The sequence below is a fragment of the Pipistrellus hanaki genome (assembly GCF_964339955.1).
Source record: "Pipistrellus hanaki genome assembly, chromosome: 1".
Lineage (NCBI taxonomy): Eukaryota > Metazoa > Chordata > Mammalia > Chiroptera > Vespertilionidae > Pipistrellus > Pipistrellus hanaki.
Genome location: NC_140503.1, coordinates 22,400,932 through 22,420,112, shown reverse-complemented (window position 1 = coordinate 22,420,112; position 19,181 = coordinate 22,400,932). Strand labels below are relative to the sequence as shown.

Genomic DNA, 19,181 nt, shown 5'->3' with positions numbered 1-19,181 from the left:
ATTAGGCCTTGAGTGCTTTCTCTGGAAACTGGGAGTGATTCTCCCGCCCCCCCGAGATTCGTAGATGGTGCTGCTCTAAAATAAAGTCCCTTCCAGCACAGAGGACACGCACCTCTGCCTCCTGGCAGCGGTGGTCAGCCCTCGCCTGCCCAGCTCCTGGGGGCTCAGCCGTCTCCCTGGGCTCCCCCGGTGAGGGGGTGGGACAGAGGCCCGTGCGAAGCTGTTGCGTCCACTTGTTGATGCATGGCTCCCTCGCCCATGCCTGTGGGAATACTGGCGCCCCCCCCCCGCCCCCTCCCCCGCCCCCCGCCGGCTGGCTGTGCGTGAAATCAGCCAAGGCTCACAGAGTGCCCGGCCCTGCCAGGTACCTTCTCCCTCAGAAACACTGGGCAGCCGTCTGCCTCCTCACCGCTGTGCCCGGACGTCAGGCTGCTCTGAGGGGGACACGAGAGGACACGTGTGTAGCACGTGGACATCTGGTCGCAGCTGCAGGGGGTCAGGTCTTCCTGGAGGGAAACTGTCTGTGAGGATAGATTCTTGTTTCGGAGTCGCAAATGGCAGGCCCTTCAACGAGAGAGAGGCGACCCCTCCTCCACTAACTGCCCAGGGGTCAGAAGCCCTGGTGTGTGGGGCCTCCCTCACCTGGGGGGACTGGAGCCCCTGGAGCCAGACCGCGGAGACCCTTCTATCCTGGCTCCCCTGGTGGAAGCCTCTGCTCCTGAGCTCCCTCATGGAGCAGCAGGCTGCTGTCAAACCACGTTCCAAGCAGCAGGGGGAGGACAGAGGCCCGTGCAAGCTGTCTCTCGCGATGCCTGGGGCTGCTGCCCGGCACTGCATCCACCGACGAGAAGGACAAACTCGGCCGCGTTCGCTGCAGGAGTCTGGGGAACGGACGGGTCCAGCCTGGTGCCCAGCGGAGAGTCGGGTTCTCTCACAACGGGAGGAGGGGAAGGCAGCTCCTGGGGGACCCCTGGGAGTCCGCCCAGCGCCTCTCCCCCAGCCCCTCCTAGGATTAGTAGATGAACGTAGTGTAATGGGCCAGAACCACAGATCCTTCCAGAAGCGAGGTCACCGCCCAGGGCAGAAGCGGGAAGAGGCGTGCGGTGACCGTTCACGCCAGGCCCCGGTGAAGCGGGCGCACCTGCCCGAAAGCCATCCTCCCCGCCTGTGAGGCCTCCCTCTTGGGAAAACCCTTTTGGCTGACCAGGGCTCCCTGCCAGGCGGTCTGCAGCCGCCGTGCCTATCCAACCAGACTCTGCACAGGCCGGTGGGCAGCATCACCAGGGGCCAGTCCTCTGCCGCCAGCACGGAGCCGGCAAGGAGCCGGGGCAGCGGTGACAGCTGCTGTGACAGATGAGAGACCTGCTCCGGCTCCTCCTGGGGAAAGCTGGCTGACGGGGCTGTGCCGGGTGCCCGGCAGGTGCCAACTCCGGCTCCTGGGCGCGTCTCCCCGCCCCCCCCCCCCCAGGCTCCCAAGCTGAGGCGGCAGAGTGACGTCTGGGGCCCCTGGGGTGACTGGAGCCCCTGCAGCTGGACCTGCGGAGGGGGCATCAGCTTCAGGGAGCGCTCCTGCCACTCGCAGAGGTAGGGGGCTGGCGGGGGCAGCGTGGATGGGGTGTTTGAACTCAGTCATTTCCTGCTGCTTCCGCTTGACTTCCGTCATCAGCTATATTCTGGGGCGCTGGGGCCTCCTGCTTCATCCCCGCCCTCCCCGCTCCGGGGCTCTGGCAGGGGCAGTGAGCTCCCGGCCAGTTAGTAACCGTCCGCGGTGCTCGCCTGCGCGGTGTCTCTGCCTCCAGCCTTTGTCGCCTATAGATCCTGCCCTTCACGTGACCTAAGACCTACTGTGTGCCCTGGGCCCCATAGGTGCTGGAGCGGGGTGGGCGCAGAAGAAGGGGCGGAGACACCTTGTCTGTCCGTGGGTTTCAGTCACTTCTGAGCCGGTGTGAAGAGGAAAGTGAGGTTCTGTTCTAAGTGCCTGGTGCCCTTAAGTGGCAGAATGGCCTCCCAGGGGGCGGGGGGTGTTATACCCTGTTTCACCTCCAGGAGCAGCATCGGGGCTCCTCTGGACGTTCACCTTCAGGGGCAGCAGCACGCCAGGTGGTCAAACTGCAGGACGGCTGGGCTGTCTCCGCCCAGATACAAACCAGGGCTCAGTGCACCGCTAGCACGGAGGGGATGCGTGTGTGCACGCCCCCCTCCCAACACACACACACACACACACACACACACACACACACGCAGGCACACGCACGCACACGCACACATGGACCTGCCCTCTCTGGCCCTCAGAGGAGCCCCGCTGAGGCCGGAGTCCCCGGAGGGTTGGGTGTTGGTTACCGGTGCTCTTGTCCACAGGAGAGACGGGGGCTCCAGCTGCGTGGGCCCCACTCGCAGACACCGCCTTTGCCACATTGAGGTACACGCGCAGGGAGCAGGGCCAGCTTCCTAGACCACCCCCCCCCATCCAGGCCCCGGGTGCCCCCTGTCACTGCCCAGCGGGTGCGGGAGGTCCCCTCCTCCCCCAGGGACAGCCCAGTGACAGCCTCCACGGCTCCCCCTGTAGCAGCCCCCCCCCAGGGGAGCCCCAGACTCCGCCTCCCCGAAGCAGCAGGCGTTGGGGGGACGGACCCCGCCTCCCGGGACCAGTGGGCGGCAGAGCCCAGGGGTCCCCACCTTCCCTCCCGGCCCCGTTGCCCGCAGAGCTGCCCCCCAGGTGCCCGCGACTTCCGGGCGGAGCAGTGCGAGGAGTTCGACGGCCTCGACTTCCAGGGCCGCCGGCCCCGGTGGCTGCCCTACTACGCGGGTGAGTGTGCCTGCGTCCGCCTGCAGGGTCCGGCCCTTTGGGGTGTGGCTCCTCCTGAGTTCTGAGGAATGTGCTGAGAACGATTTCAATATGTCCCTGTTATAGAAGCACAGAGGAAAGGTTAGAAGGGCCACAGAGGGGTGCCTGCTTGGTGGTGGAGGTTGTGACCATCCTATCAGCACTCCGGGCTCTTTAGCTGGTTGTAAAACATTTAGAGCAACGTAAAAATTAAAACAAGACAAAATGACCCCACCCCCACCTCTTTTCTAGGGTCACTGCTAACATCTCATTCTGGCCCCTTTCACATCACTTTATGTGATGACATATTTGTAATTATGACATGGTACCATTTTGCATTCTGTGATAAGCATTTTCCTGCATTTCTGTATAGTCCTCATACATTTTTAAAAAATCCTCACCTGAGGATGTTTTTTATTGATTTTTAGAGAGAGAGTAAGCGAGAAACATCAATGTAAGAGAAACATTGACTGGTTGCTTCTCGAACGCACCCTGACGGGGGATCAAACCTGCAACCTAGGTCTGTGCCCTGACTGGGAATTGAACCCATCGGGGTACAGGACAGTGTCCCTACTGAGCCACCCAGTCAGGGCAAGTCTTCATACATTTTAAATATATTTATTTTTATTGATTTCATAGAGGAAGGGGGAGAGAGAGAGAGGGGAGAGAGACAGAGAGAGAAACTTCAATGCTGAGAGAGAACCACTGATTGATTAGCTGCCTCCTGTTCGCCCCCTACTGGGGATTGGAGCCTGCAATCTGGGCTGTACCCTGACCAGGAATCAAACCGTGACCTCCTGGTTCAAAGGTTGATGCTTAACCACTAAGCCATGCCCTCCAGGCAAGTTTTTATAACTTTTAACAAAATTGTTAATGTGCATAACATCCTACAGATAGGTCATTCTCCAGAGAGTCCCTGATTGCTAGCACTTGGGTTAGGGTAGGTCATTCTGAGGTGGACCTCTTCGAGGGTCTAGTTTTTTCCTTGTCCTGGGATTCCCTTAGACTCGAGCCCCAGAGACGCAGCAGTTTGGTGGAGAACACCCCTCTCCCTGGGAGGGGAGAGGGACTCTGAGCCCCTTAGGGGGGCTGCTCCAAGGGCTCCCCCCAACACCCCCGACCCCCCGTTTGTGTGCTCCTGGCCCTGCCCGTGCTCCGCGGAGGCTCGGCGAGGCCTGAGCGTCCCTGGGGGCTCCACTCCCCGCTTTGCCTTCCCCAGCCCCGAACAAGTGTGAGCTGGCCTGCATCCCCAAGGGGGAGAGCTTCTACTACACGCTCCGGGAGGCCGTGGCGGACGGGACGCCCTGCGAGCCTGGCCGGCCGGACGTCTGTGTGGATGGCGCCTGCCGGGTGAGTGTCCGGCCCCGCCGGGCTCCCTGCACGCAGCGCCCGGGCCCTCGTGAGCCCGACCGGCCTCTCAGCCGCCTCTCGTCACCGAGGCCCTGTGACCTTCCCCGGGGTTCGGGGACTGACGGCCCCACCAGCTCCAGGCCCGGCTGTCCCGGCCTGAGGCCTCCCCAGGAAAGGAGTTCCATCCCCAGGGGTTTCAGGGACCTGGGCTGCCTCTGATTTGTGTTAACTTGGGGCTCCCCTCAGCCATCCTCTGAGCGAGGCTTGCAGCCCACCCATTTGCCCAGACCCACTGTGGGGAGCTCTGCCCAAGCTCTGAGGGAGAGAGGGTCCCCAGAGGAAGTGCCTAGAAGGGGAGCTGGGTGCCGAGCGGGCAGAAGAGGCGGATTGGCAGCCCCAGGCCGGACCCACGTGTGCTCAGCCCTCCCTCGGCAGTTCTAAGCTTCGTGGCTCCTCCGAGAGGCTTCTCCGGTTGTTGCAAATCCCCCCAAAATCCCCAGTCTGTTTATTGAAAAAGATCCACCTATCCGCGGACCCACACGCTCCCAGCCTGTGCTGTTTCTGGGTCCACTGTCGTCACCGCTCCTCCCTGGCCCGGGTTCGAGTCCCGGTGTGTGGGTGACTCCCCTCCCTCTCCGCCCTCAGGCTGTGGGCTGTGACCACAAGCTCGACTCGACCATGCAGGAGGACAAGTGCCTGCAGTGCGGGGGCGACGGCACGGCCTGCTACCCGGTCAGCGGCACCTTGGACGTCAGTGACCTCCGCAGAGGTGGGTCCCCAGACGGCCCCGGACAGGGGAGACCCGGTCCGCCGCCCGGGCCCTCCCCGCCCGTGGGCTGCTCGGCTCACAGCGCTGACCGGGCGCTCAGGTCGTGCCTGACAGGCCCGGGGTCATGGCTCAGGTCATGTGAGGCCGAACCCTCTCCCAGGAGCCCGTGGCCCCCGATGGTTCCCGCCTCTGCCCTAGCATCCCATGTAATCCTGTCCTGCTGCCGCCTCAGTGCCCCCTCTCGTCCCTTCCCCTCTGCCTGCTCCGGCAGGTCTGGGTGCCCGAGCCAGCCTGCCCTCCACTGGCCTTTGCAAAGCTGTTTCCTCTTTGGGGACCCTCCCCCCGAGGCAGCCCAGCCCTGCGGCCCCTGCTCGCCCTGCCCTGACCCCCTCGGTGCAGCGGGGGGCGTGGTGCCCGCCGGGCCAGCCCCTCGGTGGCCTGAGGGCGCCAGCGTGCCCCCTCCGCTCCCCCAGGCTACAACCAGATCCTCATCGTCCCCCCGGGGGCCACCAGCATCCGCATCGAGGAGGCGGCCGCCAGCAGGAACATCCTGGGTGAGGACGGGGGCGCGGGGTGTGGGGCGGCGGGGCGGTGGGGGGGCGGGGCCCGGCGGGGGTGTGTGTGTGTGGGTGGGGTGGGGTGTGGAGGGTGTGGGGTGTGGGGGGGTGTGGGGCGGCGGGGCGGCGGGGCGGCGGGGCGCGGGGCGGCGGGGCCCGGCGGGGGGCTGGCGGCCCGGCAGCTGACGGTGGGGGGCTCGCCCTGCCCAGCGGTGAAGAGCGTCCGGGGCGAGTACTACCTCAACGGGCACTGGACCGTGGAGGCCGCCCGCGCCCTGCCCGCGGCCAGCACCCTCCTGCACTACGAGCGGGGCGCCGAGGGGGACCGGGCGCCCGAGCGGCTCCTCGCCCGCGGCCCCACCTCCGAGCCCCTGGTCATCGAGGTGAGCGGGGCGGGCGGGAGAGGCCTCCGGGGAGGGGTCCCTGGGGCCCGGGCCGGCGGGAGGGCTGGGGGTGAGGTGAGGGGGGGCGTGGGCCACAGGCCTCAGGGAGGACCCCCCCCCCCCCCCGCAGCTCATCAGCCAGGAGCCCGGCCCGGGCGTGCGCTACGAGTACCACCTGCCCCTGGGCGCCCCCCAGCCCGGCTCCCGCTGGAGCCACGGCTCCTGGAGCGACTGCAGCGCTGAGTGCGGCGGAGGTGAGGCCGCGGCCCGGACGGCCCCTCTCCTCCCGCTCCAGCCCCGTGGGGGGAGGGTGGGAGGTGGACAGCACCTGAGACATCTGCGGGTTCTGGGGTCACCGTGGGGGAAACCCCGGGGACAGAGGCTCCACAGAGGGCCCCCACCTGAGCTAGGAGAACCAGATCCCTTAGGGCAGTGTTTCCCAAAGTGTGGGACGCGCACCCCCAGGGGTACGGGAAGAGTTTGGTGGGGGTCCGCGATGCACAGGGAGTTCGATGGGGATATGCACTGCACCGTGCTTAGCTGCGCCTAATTCTACGTTCTCATGAGGACGAGGGGCACTCGGTGTTACGAAAATTGTAAAAGGGGTTCACATATGTCAAAAGTTTGGGAAACACTGGCTTAGGAGAAGGTTCCATGGCAGTAAGGCGGAGCCTGGAGCCCATGGCCACTGTCGGGGTGGGGCTGGGGGTGGGTATTGGTCCCTCGTAGCTAAAGCTCTGAGCCTCAGTTTTCCTCATCTGTAAATGGGAGATGATGACCCTGGCCCTTCCCCGGGGGCGCCTGAGGTTGGTCGAGGTGCCCGGCGGGTGCCTGGCCCAGGGAGGGCGTGTGGTGAGGGAGGCCTCACCAGCTCCCACCGCGGCGGGCCCCTGCAGGCCACCAGACCCGCCCCGTGTTCTGCACCATCGACAACGAGGTCTACCCCGACCACCTGTGCCAGCACCAGCCCCGGCCGGCCGCCCGCCGCCCCTGCAGCCCGCACCCCTGCCCGCAGACCCAGCGGTGAGGCCCACACACCTGGGTGGGAGGGATTGGGGCGCCTCGGCTGCTGGAGGTGTTGAGCAAAGAGGTTGGGGGACCCAGGGCTCCCCACAAGGGCAGCGGAGGAGCCTGAGCACCAGGCCCCGGCGTCTCTGGCCTCCCTGAGTGCGAGCACAGTGCCCGGCGTCCAGGCTGGCGGCTGGGGGGCCGGGAGGGGACCAGAGGCCCCGTCTGTCTGAGCCGGCGGGGGCTTGGCACACGGGTGCCCAGGGCGGCCAGGGGCTGGGCAGAGGGCCCGAGGGTGCTGCACTGCCTTTGTCCGTGCACAGAGCACCTCTTCCCTGCACCCCAGAGCCTGGCCCCTGCGGGCCCCGAGGGAACGGGTGACCTGCAGGCACAGTTGCCGCAGGGCTGTGGCCCCGGGGAGATGTGGGTGAGGACAGGGAAGCTGGGAGGGAGGCAGCCCGGCTCCGCGGTGCGGGGCCAGCACGCAGAGGTGGGGGGTGGCGAGGGGGCCGGGGAGTGGCCTGTGTGCCGAGCGCTCTGCCCCGGCTGCACGGCCAGGACGGTCAGAGGACAGGCCGGGCGGGGGCCTCCAGTCGGCTCCTGGGTGTGAGGGCGGCCCCCTGGGGCCTGGGCTCCGGCCCCGCTGCCGGCCCGCCTCACGCTCCTGCTCCTGCTCCCTCCAGCTGGAAGACGGGGCCCTGGACTCCCTGCTCGGCCTCCTGCGGAGGCGGCTCCCAGTCCCGCTCCGTCTACTGCGTCTGGTCCGACGGGGCCGGCGGCCAGGAGGCCGTGGAGGAGGCCCAGTGCGCGGGCCTGCCCGGGAAGCCCGCCGCCACCCGGGCCTGCCGCCTGCAGCGCTGCGCCGCCTGGCGGGCGGGGCCCTGGGGAGAGGTGAGGCCAGGAGGGGAGGGGCCTGGGGAGAGGTGAGGCCGGGAGGGGAGGGGCCCTGGGGAGAGGTGAGGCCGGGCGGGGAGGGCCCTGGGGAGAGGTGAGGCCGGGCGGGCGGGGCCCTGAGGAGAGGTGAGGCCGGGAGGGGAGGGGCCCTGGGGAGAGGTGAGGCCGGGCGGGGAGGGCCCTGGGGAGAGGTGAGGCCGGGAGGGGAGGGGCCCTGGGGAGAGGTGAGGCCGGGAGGGGAGGGGCCCTGGGGAGAGGTGAGGCCGGGAGGGGAGGGCCCTGGGGAGAGGTGAGGCCGGGAGGGGAGGGCCCTGGGGAGAGGTGAGGCCGGGAGGGGAGGGGCCCTGGGGAGAGGTGAGGCCGGGCGGGCAGGGGAGGGGCCTGGGGAGAGGTGAGGCCGGCAGGGGAGAGGCCCTGGGGAGAGGTGAGGCCGGGCAGGGGAGGGGCCCTGGGGAGAGGTGAGGTCGGCAGGGGAGAGGTCCTGGGGAGAGGTGAGGCTGGGCAGGGGAGAGGCCCTGGGGAGAGGTGAGGCCGGGCGGCAGGGGAGGGGCCCTGGGGAGAGGTGAGGCCGGGCGGCAGGGGAGGGGCCCTGGGGAGAGGTGAGGCCGGGAGGGGAGGGGCCCTGGGGAGAGGTGAGGCAGAGAGGGGAGGGGCCCTGGGGAGAGGTGAGGCAGAGAGGGGAGAGGCCCTGGGGAGAGGTGAGGCCGGGCAGGGGAGAGGCCCTGGGGAGAGGTGAGGCCGGGCGGCAGGGGAGGGGCCCTGGGGAGAGGTGAGGCCGGGCGGCAGGGGAGAGGCCCTGGGGAGAGGTGAGGCCGGGAGGGGAGGGGCCCTGGGGAGAGGTGAGGCAGAGAGGGGAGGGGCCCTGGGGAGAGGTGAGGCAGGCAGGGGAGAGGCCCTGGGGAGAGGTGAGGCCGGGCAGGGGAGAGGCCCTGGGGAGAGGTGAGGCTAGGCGGCAGGGGAGGGGCCCTGGGGAGAGGTGAGGCCGGGAGGGGAGGGCCCTGGGGAGAGGTGAGGCAGAGAGGGGAGGGGCCCTGGGGAGGGGTGAGGCTGGGCGGGCAGGGGAGAGGCCCTGGGGAGAGGTGAGGCTAGGCGGCAGGGAGGGCGGGAGGCAGCAGCTGGTCTGGGGCTGGGAGGGCTGGGAGGTTTGTACTTTGCCACAGAAACAGGTCCAGTCGAGTCACCCACTGGGTGGGCTCGGAAGCCGCGGCCAGAGCTGGGACCAGGAGCAGGTGCTCAGCCCCCTGCTCCAGTCTCTCCTCCTCGGGTCCGGCCGGGCGGCCAGGCTTTGCCTCGGCAGGAGGGGCCGCTGGGCGGGGCTGGGCCAAGGGCGGGGCCCTCGCAGTCCGGGGCTGCTGGCCGTGGCTCTGACACCCGTTTGTCGAATGAGGGAATGAGGTGGAAAATGCACCTGGGCCTGGTGTCGGCATGCGTGGCTCAGGCTGTGTGGCCTCAGGGGAGTGCCTCAGCCTCTCTGGTCCTGTGAGCAGTAGGCTTCCGCTGTGTGACCCGGCGTGGCTCCTCGGGGTGAGGACACGCTGCGCTGACGCCGGGCCTCACAGTGTTCCGTCAGCTGCGGCTCGGGGACCCGCAGGAGGAGCGTCACCTGCCGGGCCGAGGAGGGCTCCCTGCTGCCCGCCGAGGCCTGCTCCCCGGAGGCCCAGCCGCCCCTCACCGAGCCCTGTGTGCGCGGCGACTGCCCCCGCCGCGGGGACCAGGCCTGGCACGTCGGCGCCTGGAGTCCGGTGAGCACTGCCCCGATCCCTCCGCCCAAGCCTGGTCCCTGGTCCCTGGTCTCCGGTGCTGGCTGCACGGATGCCTGTCCTGGGGTCTGACAGGCACTGCCAGCACCTTCCCGCCCTCCCTCTCTCCCTGCGCCCCTCCTGCGCCCGGTGTTCTCTGTCACACGCTGTGCCTCCTCTCACCCGGGTCCAGTGCTCCCAGAGCTGCGGCTCGGGCACGCGGAGACGGCAGGTGGCGTGTGCCATCGGGCCACCCGGCCACTGCGAGAGCCTGGCGCTGCGGAGGCCTGCGGAGGAGGAGCCCTGCAGCCCGCAGCCCTGCCCGCCTCCTCCGGGTAAGGACGGGGAGGGGCCTGCCCTCCTCCACCCTGCCTCTCCGCAGCCCCCACCCACCGGGCCGCCCGTTCGCCCTCAGAGCCGTCCCTCGGCCCGCCCACAGCTCCGTGCTGCGGTCACTCCAGGCTGCGGAGGTTGTATCTGACCTGCAGGGCCTCCTGGTTATCAACGTCTTGAGGGCCGGTCTCCGCCTTCCCCATTCCTGCCCTCAGCCCTCGGCTCTGCAGGCGGGAGGGTACTCAGTGTGTGCTGACTGAGGGCAGTGCGGGGAGGAGCCAGGAAAGATGGTCCCTGCACACTGCACACACGGCACACACGGCACACACGGCACACACTGCACACACTGCACACACGGCACACACGGCACACTGCACACACTGCACGCACACACGGCACACACGGCACACTGCACACACTGCACGCACACACGGCACACACGGCACACACGGCACACACGGCACACACTGCACACACTGCACACTGCGCACACTGCTTCTGCGTCTGTCCCCCCTCCCCCCGTTGTCCCCACTGGGAGAGGGAGTCCCGGGCCGGAGGAGCTCTGGAGGAGGGTCACCGGTGAGCACTTGCTCGGTGTGAGGGCTGGGCTGGGTGTGGGGGTGGCCTGGTTCGGCGGAGAGGCATGCTGGGCCCTGACATACTAGTGATGGGGACCCTGTGAGCCATGATGGGGACACGGGAGCCATGTTGGGAGCCGTGATGGGAGCCGTGATGGGGAGCAGTGAGCCGTGATGGGACCCGGGAGCCGTGATGGGGACCAGGGAGCCGTGATGGGGACCAGGGAGCCGTGATGGGACCCGGGAGCCGTGATGGGGACCAGGGAGCCGTGATGGGGACCAGGGAGCCGTGATGGGACCCGGGAGCCGTGATGGGACCCGGGAGCCATGATGGGGACCCGGGAGCCGTGATGGGGAGCCGGGAGCCGTGATGGGGACCCGGGAGCCGTGATGGGGACCCGGGAGCCGTGATGGGGAGCCGGGAGCCGTGATGGGGACCCGGGAGCCGTGATGGGACCCGGGAGCCGTGATGGGGAGCCGGGAGCCGTGATGGGGACCCGGGAGCCGTGATGGGACCCGGGAGCCGTGATGGGGACCAGGGAGCCGTGATGGGAGCCGTGATGGGGAGTCGGGAGCCGTGATGGGGAGCAGTGAGCCATGATGGGGACCAGGGAGCCGTGATGGGGAGCCGGGAGCCGTGATGGGGACCCGGGAGCCGTGATGGGACCCGGGAGCCGTGATGGGGACCAGGGAGCCGTGATGGGGAGCCGGGAGCCGTGATGGGGAGCAGTGAGCCGTGATGGGGACCAGTGAGCCGTGATGGGGACCCGGGAGCTGTGATGGGACCCGGGAGCCGTGATGGGACCCGGGAGCCGTGATGGGACCCGGGAGCCGTGATGGGAGCCGTGATGGGAGCCGGGAGCCGTGATGGGGACCAGTGAGCCGTGATGGGACCCGGGAGCCGTGATGGGGACCGGGAGCCGTGATGGGACCCGGGAGCCGTGATGGGACCCGGGAGCCGTGATGGGACCCGGGAGCCGTGATGGGACCCGGGAGCCGTGATGGGAGCCGTGATGGGGACCGGGAGCCGTGATGGGGAGCAGTAGGATTCCATGGAGGCACATGGCAGGGCGGCCAGGAACCAGGGCCTGGAGTTCACAATGGACCTGGGTTCAGATCTCCGCTCCATTGCCGAGAAATCCATGTGGCCCAGGCACCTGCCCTGCTCTGACTGCGTGCCCGTCCGTGTGACGGGTCAGCCTGACTCTGTGACGGCTCAGGGAGGGGACGTCCAGGCTGTGGGGAGGTGCTGGCACCAGGCCTGCGCCACAGTCTCGAGCAGCAAAGCGTTGGCTGTGGCGGTGGAGAGGCCAGAGAGGCCCTGGGCCTGGCCCCGTGAGCAGGGCAGGAGGCTCCTCGGCTCCTGTGACCCAGCTCCCTGCCCGAGAGGCGTCCACATGGGCGGGAGGGGAGCGGGCAGAACTTCAGGCCAGGCTGAGGTGTTAGAGCAAGAACCTCCACCCACAACGATTTTAAAAAATCCCTTGTTGTTGGAAGTATTGCCTGTGTCCCCTTCCCCCTGTCCTCTCCCAGTTCCCCCCCCCCCAGTCCTCTCTCAGCCCCCCGCCCCCCCGTCCTCTCCCAGCCCCACCCCCCTTCCCCCCCGGCACAGCAGTTTACAATGTGCGTGTGCCGTGGGAAGGAGTCTGGGGAATCAGGAAACAGTGTATGCGGAGAAGCTGCGATCGCCATCGGTCTGCCCAGTGGTGGCTGAGGTCCTTCCTGTGAGGGGCTGGTTTGTGTCTGCTTTCCCTGTGAGGGCCACTTGGTTTGTGACCATTTTTCCAGCCTCAGGATTTCTGGGAGCTTTTTAGCTGTCACCGATGCTGTTGTGCACTTGGCAGGTGCTCGGGAGGAGGGACCCGGGTCAAAGGAGGAGGCCATGAGGGTGGGTGTCGGAGTGGACACCCGGCTACCTCTGCTTCCTCCTCTTTCTAGAAATAGAATGCCAGCTGAAACCGGTCTGGCTCAGTGGATAGAGCGTCGGCCTGGGGACTGAAAGGTCCCAGGTTCGATTCCGGTCAAGGGCATGTACCTTGGTTGCGGGCACATCCCCAGTGGGGGGTGTGCAGGAGGTAGCTGATCGATGTTTCTAACTCTCTATCCTTCTCTCTTCCTCTCTGTAAAGAATCAATTAAAAAAAAAAGAAAGAAATAAAACGCCAGCCATAGATGGCAGTGAGCATTTTCTGAGAGCCACATTAAAATAAAAATAAAAGGAAATAAGTACACTTATACTTAATAAAAATTTTATTTAACATGCAATTCATATAAAAATCATGAATGGGATATTTTTCCATTCATTCTACACAAGATGTAAAGATAAATAAATCTTCAGCATCCAATATATAATTTGCACTTAGAGCACAGCTCCATTCGGATGCTAACATTCACCGCACAGGTGATCGACATTTAGATTTCATAAAATGTGCAGTTGACAGACAGACTGACTACCCACGTTGTTCTGGATATACTGGGTGTTTTCCTATAAATGAATCAAGCGTCAGTATCTGGATTTAAAATTAAGTGAATCCTGATGAACGAATGTCAAACTCCATTCTGCATCCCTCTGGCCCCATCCCCAGTGCCCAGTGCTCTGCCCTCAGCCTGGGGGCGAGGTGGTGACGGACGGCTCAGGCTGCACTGGTCAGGGGAGCCCAGAGGAGCCGAGGAAAGTCCCGGGGGAAGAGGTGACGCCGTGAAAGCTGTTGGGGAGGATAAACTGGGCACAAACAGATGGACTGAGGGTCAGACTGCCCGAGGGTCAGACGGACTGAGGGTCAGACTGCCCGAGGGTCAGACGGACTGAGGGGGGACAGTTGGGAGGCATTCACGGGCTGTGGAAGTGATAGAAGCCGAGGGGCAGGTGCTGGCCCCGCAGGGCCTGGCCCCAGAGGGGGTGTGAGAAGGGGTCCTGGCGCCAAGGGAAGCCTGAACGGAGGGTGGGGAGAGTCCGGGGGAGCCGGAGGCAGGGTGGGCGTGGCAGACAGGGCCTCCCGCCGGGGGTGGCAGGAGGACAGCAGGCAGAGTCCCCGGGCCAGCTGGGGACCAGGACTCTGGTCTGAGAGAAGGGGGTGGGGCTGAGGGGGTGGGGAGGTGACAGAGCTGGAGGGAGGTTTGGGCCTGGGTGGGAGGGCAATAAAACGAACACAAAGATTTGTATCTACTGAAAAATCCACCCCCACGTTGTTAGTTTGTAAGGATCCCCTGGGGACTGGCAAGATGCAGTCCACATGGGAACGGAATGTTCACTTTTTAACTTTCTTCCGTTGTGTAATAATGTGCTTTTGCTGGAAGATGTGAAAAACGCGGACAGATAGGAGACAGGATCCCCGCATCCCTCCAGCACACGCACCCACCCACGGGGCACCGAGAAACGTCCACTCCGAGCCTTTGGGGTGTTCTCGAAGTCTTACTCATCATTTAAAAATTCCCGTCTTCTTTACTCAGTCTTTTGCCTTTTTCTCCAGCATTTTATGATGAAAAACATGTTGAATAACTGTCATGGTGATTGGGTATAATAAGCCATAGCATTCACCCATTCTAATGATATCAGTCATGATTTTCAGTAAATTTACCCAGCTGAACAAGACAGAGGAAATCTTTAAATATGGAAATAGAGAACTGTATAGGGAGGAGCCATGTACCCACCTTCTAAATTCTACAATTAATTAATTTTTTTCCCCCCAGAGAGGAAGGGAGAGGGAGAGAGAGAGAAACATCGATGAGGAGAGAGAATCATTGACCAACTGCCTCCTGCACGCCCCACATTGGGACGAGCCCACAGCCCAGGCATGTGCCCTGGACCAGACTGCTTTTCATTGTTCTCTTTCTGTTCTTCCCTCTAGCAACCCAGTTACTGTTCATGTGGACTCTTTACGGAGGTAAAACTCACAGAGCGTGCAGTTAAACATGTCAACGTGTTTAACTTGTGCTGTTCGGTGGGTCACAGTGCTGCTCAAACACCCCCCCCCCCCCCCCGGTGTCAGAAAGGTTCGTCCCCCACCACTGAGGCACCACTCGCCACGAACCCCCACTCCTCCTCGGTGGCCTGGCCTGCTTTCCGTCTTTATGGATTTGCCGATCTGGACTTCAAGGTGGAAAAGGATCCGTACACCTTTAGTGTCTATACAGTTCTCTATTTCCATATTTAAAAATTTCCTTTCACTTAGCAAGTGCTTCTGAGGTGCCCCAAGGTGCAGCATGCACCAGCACGCCATTGCTTTTTATTTTTAAATTAATGTATTATTATTGGCAATATTACAGATGTCCCCCAGCTCCCCCCTCCACTCCCCTCCAACCAGCCCCGCCCCCTGCCCCAGGCCCTCACCACGCTATGTCCGTGTCCATGGCTGTGCATATATGCATGGAGGTCTTTGGTCGATCTCCTCCTGCCCACCCCAATGCCATTGCTGTTTCTGGCTGTTTCTGTGGACACCCCACCATTTGTTTGCCCGTTCGTCTGCAGCCGGACACTTGGGTCGTTTCCACCTTTGGCTGTGTCGGGTGGTGCTGCCACAAACATTCACACACACGTTTCTGTGTGGACGTGGGTTTTCATTTCTCCGGTTTGTGCCCAGGAGTGGGATTGATGGACTCACATTCCCGCCAGCAATGAGGACAGTGCCAGTCTGTCCACATCTTCTCCCACAGTTATTATTCAGATTAGAAATAATTACATCTATACTAGCAGCCCAGCGCGAGAATCCGTGTGCCAGTGGCTCTCTGTGGGGCCTGGCCGCTTCGTGCTGGCTGCCCAGAGGCCCATCCGCGGCCCAGAGGCCCATCCGCGGCCCAGAGGCCCATCCGCGGCCCAGAGGCCCATCCGCGGCCCAGAGGCCCATCCGCGGCCCAGAGGCCCATCCGCGGCCCAGAGGCCCATCCGCGGCCCAGAGGCCCATCCGCGGCCCAGAGGCCCATCCGCGGCCCAGAGGCCCATCCGCGGCCCAGAGGCCCATCCGCGGCCCAGAGGCCCATCCGCGGCCCAGAGGCCCATCCGCGGCCCAGAGGCCCATCCGCGGCCGGGCACAGAACGCTTTCCTTGTTGCTGGGGCGACAATGCAAGCTTCTCCCCTCCCCTCCCCCCGCTGCCAGCCGCTCGGTGCCCGCTGCCCAGAGGCCCTCACGGCTGGGGTGGAACACTTGCCTCATCGCCGTGGCGACGAAGTGAGCATTCCCCCAGGGCGCTCATGCTGCCCACTCTCCTCTCTCAGCAGCCACCCATCCAGCAGGGCTGAGAGGACTGGGCGCCGCCATCTTGTGGCTATGGGCACTGCATCTTTGTGATGGAGTGATGGTTAATATGCATATTACCTTTTTATTACCTAGGATTACATAGGATATTCTTATTGATTCTGGAGGAAATGGGAGAGGGAAAGAGAAACATGGGCCAGGCTATTCAGAATTTTTTTATTAGAGCCATTGTAGTGGGTGCGAAGGCAGTACCTCATCTTTCCTGATGACCAATGATGTTGAATATCTCATGTGCTTTTTGGCCATTTGCGTATCTTTGGGAAAATGCCTGTTCAATTTCTTTGCTTGTTTTTAGATTGGGTGGTTGGTTCTTTCAACAATCCAATTTTAAAAAATTGTGTATGACCTTTTGTGTGTGTGTGTGTGTGTGTGTGTGTTTTATAGTTGGGATCAAACAGATGCTAATTTTATATCTAGCTTTCCTTTTTGCTGAACATGTAATATTGGTGCTTTCTATGGGATTAAAGGCTCTTAGAACGTGGGGAGGGTCCTATGAAATCACAGGCCCTGCTCGTTTCCGTCCGCTGTGCTGGTCCCCCAGGCCTGCCTGACCCGTGGGTGGGAGCAGAGGCCGGTCGGGGCGGCCACGGCTCTCACACTCCTCTCCTCCTCCCCTCTGCTCCCGCCCGGCTGCCGGCTCCCAGCAGGCAGGAGGTGCACACCTGCTCCGGGTCCCCTGGTGTCTTTGGGCCCTCAGGGGGACCCCGCTTTGGATGAGAAGCTTGGCAGAAGCCCCGACCCAGGGCCCTGGGCATGAGGTTGGGGTGGGGGTGAGTGGTTTGGGGGGGTGGAGGGAAGGACACATCATGTGTCTCTGCTTTCTCGTCTTTCTAGGTTCCAGAGACCAGTGGTGGGCACCCCGGGAGCAGCCCTCAGCTCCGGGTAACCCCAGAGGAGAGCAGGGCCCCCGCCTGCCAGCCCCCGCCCCAGCCTCCGCGCCGCAGCAGCCCCTGTGGGCTGCCTCGGGACCCCGGGACTGCAGGCTCAGCCCCCACGGCTGCTGCCCCGATGGCCACACGGCCTCTCTCGGGCCGCAGTGGCAAGGCTGCCCCGGGGCCTCTTGTCAGCAGAGCAGGTGGGTGCCTCTTCCCCTCACCAGGTCAGAGGCGTGTGTATGTATATGTATGTGTGTGTATGTATATGTATGTGTGTGTCTGTGTGTCTCTCTCTGTGTGTGTCTGTGTGTGTCGTGTGTGTGTCTGTGTGTGTGTGTGTCTGTGTGTGTCTCTCTGTGTGTATGTATATGTATGTGTCTCTCTGTGTGTGTCTGTGTGTGTGTCTGTGTGTGTGTGTATGTATATGTATGTGTCTGTGTGTGTGTGTCTCTGTGTGTGTGTCTCTGTGTGTGTGTGTGTGTGTGTGTGTGTGTGTGTGTGTGTGTTTGTGGTGGAGGGGCAGTGATGGGGGGAGGCGCTGGTGGGGAAAGCAGCCTCTACTCAGAGAGGGTGGGTGGGTTTGCCGAGCCCAGGAATGGGACCACAGAGGTTGCTGCAGCCCTGACTCTGCCTCCTCTGGCTGCGCCTCCTCCTGCTGTGCTTTGTGAATGGGGTGGAAGGCCCACTCCCTCTGCAGAGTGGGGCTGTCGCCCAAGGCTCTGGGAAGGCACACGGGGTTGGGTTCCAGCTTTTAGTCCAAACCAGGCCCCCACTCCCTCAGGGGCTAAGTACGAAGGACCCAGACTGTGGGGCCAGCGGCCTGGGGGTGAGTCCCAGCTCAGCCGCTTGTTGGCGGGTGCTGGGTGACAGCCTCTCTGGTCCGGGCCTCCTCGGCTGCGATCGGAGCAGTGGCAGCCGCTGGCTGGGGCGGCTGTGAGGACGAGCAGACCCCACAGGGCCTGCCCCGGGGAAGGTGCTCGGATCTGCTCTTCCTTTCACCGTCCTTCCCAAGCCCCGGTTGTGGGTGAAATGGGTGCCGGCTTTCCTGACCCTCTTTCTGTTTCATTCCCCCGGGGGTCTGGCGATGAGGCCGCCTGCCCGGTCCGTCCCGCCTTGCTCTGGAGGCGGGATGTGTGCGCTGAGGGTCTGCCGGTCGTCAGGGCTGCCCTCCCCGCTGGCCGCTCCCGGGGCTGGTGGACTAGTGTCTGGGGTGGGTGTGCGAGCTGGGATATGCGTTCAGGGACACGGCCTCTCCTCCTGGACCGTCCCCTGGCCAGCCCCGGCGCAGGGAGTCCGGGTGCTGGAAGCTCAGGGTGCCCGGGCGGGCCGGCGGTGAGCAGAGGGCTGTGGTGTCTGTAGGTACGGGTGCTGCCCTGACGGGGTGTCTGTGGCTGAGGGGCCCCACCACGCTGGCTGCGCCACGGCTCACGGCGGTGACAGGCGGTCGGGGTCCAGAGCAGTGGCCCCCACGGTGAGTGCCCCGTTCACGCGGGCGGAGCCAGCCCGCACCCCGCCTGTGCCCGCAGCCCGGGCCGTGCAGGGAGGAGGCCTCTGGCGCCTGTGGGCCTGGGGTGTCCTCTCCAGGACACGCTTCAGAGACGGCTGGGGCTGGGGGTTTCGTCTGCTGTCCTCCGGGCCCGATCTGCCCAGGGCTGGCGTTCTGCGCGGGGGGGGGGGGTGTGTGTGTGTGTGTGTGTGTCACAGCCTGTCTCTCCCGCTCCTGCCATCCTCTCCCTGCCATCCGACCACCAGGAAGCGGATCTGTTCCCATTCCTTCCCCAGGTGCCCCGGGCCCAGCAGCCCCAGGCCCAGCAGAGCGAGCCCACCGAGTGCCGCGGCTCCCAGTTTGGCTGTTGCTATGACAACGTGGCCTCTGCAGCAGGCCCCTTTGGGGAGGGCTGTGTGGGCCGGCCCAGCTACGGTGAGTGGGTGCCCTCCTCAGCCCGGTGGGCAGGCCCTGGTCTCCCTCAAAGCCAGACCTTCCTGGGCCCGGGGGTTGGTTCATTCTTCCACGAGGGTGTACCCAGCGCCCCCTGGGTGCCAGGCCGGGAACAGCGGTCTGTGTTCATCCCCAGTTCTCTTGCTCTGAGGCCGCCGGGCTGCGGTGGGGTCAGAGTGTAGGTGGGGACCCCACAGAGGAGGAAGGCCCATCCTTCTCCCTGGGGGCTCAGGCCCCGTCAGAGCAGAGGTGCTGCAGGGTCAGTGCCTGTGGATGGGGTGTCTCTGCCCTGCCGGGGGCGAGACCTGGAAGGAGGTATTGGGGCTGGAGCTGGAGACGCTGGAGGCCAGGCAGGCTGGTCTGGGTCTGCAGGAGGCTCTGAGCAGGGGCCAGTCACAGTCATGTCTGAACGTGGAGGGGAGGCCATGCTGGGCGGGGGCTGCTAGCACCGGCAGGTGGGCTGGAGGGTGTTCAGAGGCTGGCGAAGGGGCCTGGGCACAGGGTGGGCCGCTCGCTGGGCATCTGCTCAGGCTCCTGAAGCTCAGGGCTGGGTCAAGCCCTGGGGTGCCCTGGGTGTGCACTCCACGGGCCTGGTCAGGGATGGGGGTGCGGGGCCCAGTCCAGGGAGCTCCCAGGCCTGACTTTCTGGAAGGCTCTGGTTCTGTGGGTGGAGGTGCCAG

General features: G+C 64.7%; 1 protein-coding gene across 2 annotated transcripts in view; it reads left to right on the top strand.

Moving 5' to 3' along the window:
- The window catches only part of PAPLN (papilin, proteoglycan like sulfated glycoprotein), a 41,938-nt gene that overhangs the window by 12,766 nt on the left and 9,991 nt on the right, over positions 1-19,181 (top strand). Inside the window, exons 3-17 of one of the 2 annotated variants that reach the window (XM_084892578.1) lie at positions 1,469-1,584; positions 2,359-2,419; positions 2,704-2,806; positions 4,044-4,174; positions 4,820-4,943; positions 5,417-5,497; positions 5,711-5,883; positions 6,014-6,137; positions 6,780-6,906; positions 7,575-7,782; positions 9,345-9,527; positions 9,718-9,859; positions 16,522-16,762; positions 17,922-18,033; positions 18,345-18,483. In XM_084892578.1, the coding sequence (XP_084748704.1) occupies positions 1,469-1,584; positions 2,359-2,419; positions 2,704-2,806; positions 4,044-4,174; positions 4,820-4,943; positions 5,417-5,497; positions 5,711-5,883; positions 6,014-6,137; positions 6,780-6,906; positions 7,575-7,782; positions 9,345-9,527; positions 9,718-9,859; positions 16,522-16,762; positions 17,922-18,033; positions 18,345-18,483 (2,065 nt within the window). The remainder of the gene's footprint in view (positions 1-1,468; positions 1,585-2,358; positions 2,420-2,703; positions 2,807-4,043; positions 4,175-4,819; positions 4,944-5,416; positions 5,498-5,710; positions 5,884-6,013; positions 6,138-6,779; positions 6,907-7,574; positions 7,783-9,344; positions 9,528-9,717; positions 9,860-16,521; positions 16,763-17,921; positions 18,034-18,344; positions 18,484-19,181) is intronic. The other variant, XM_084892577.1, reaches the window with a different exon arrangement.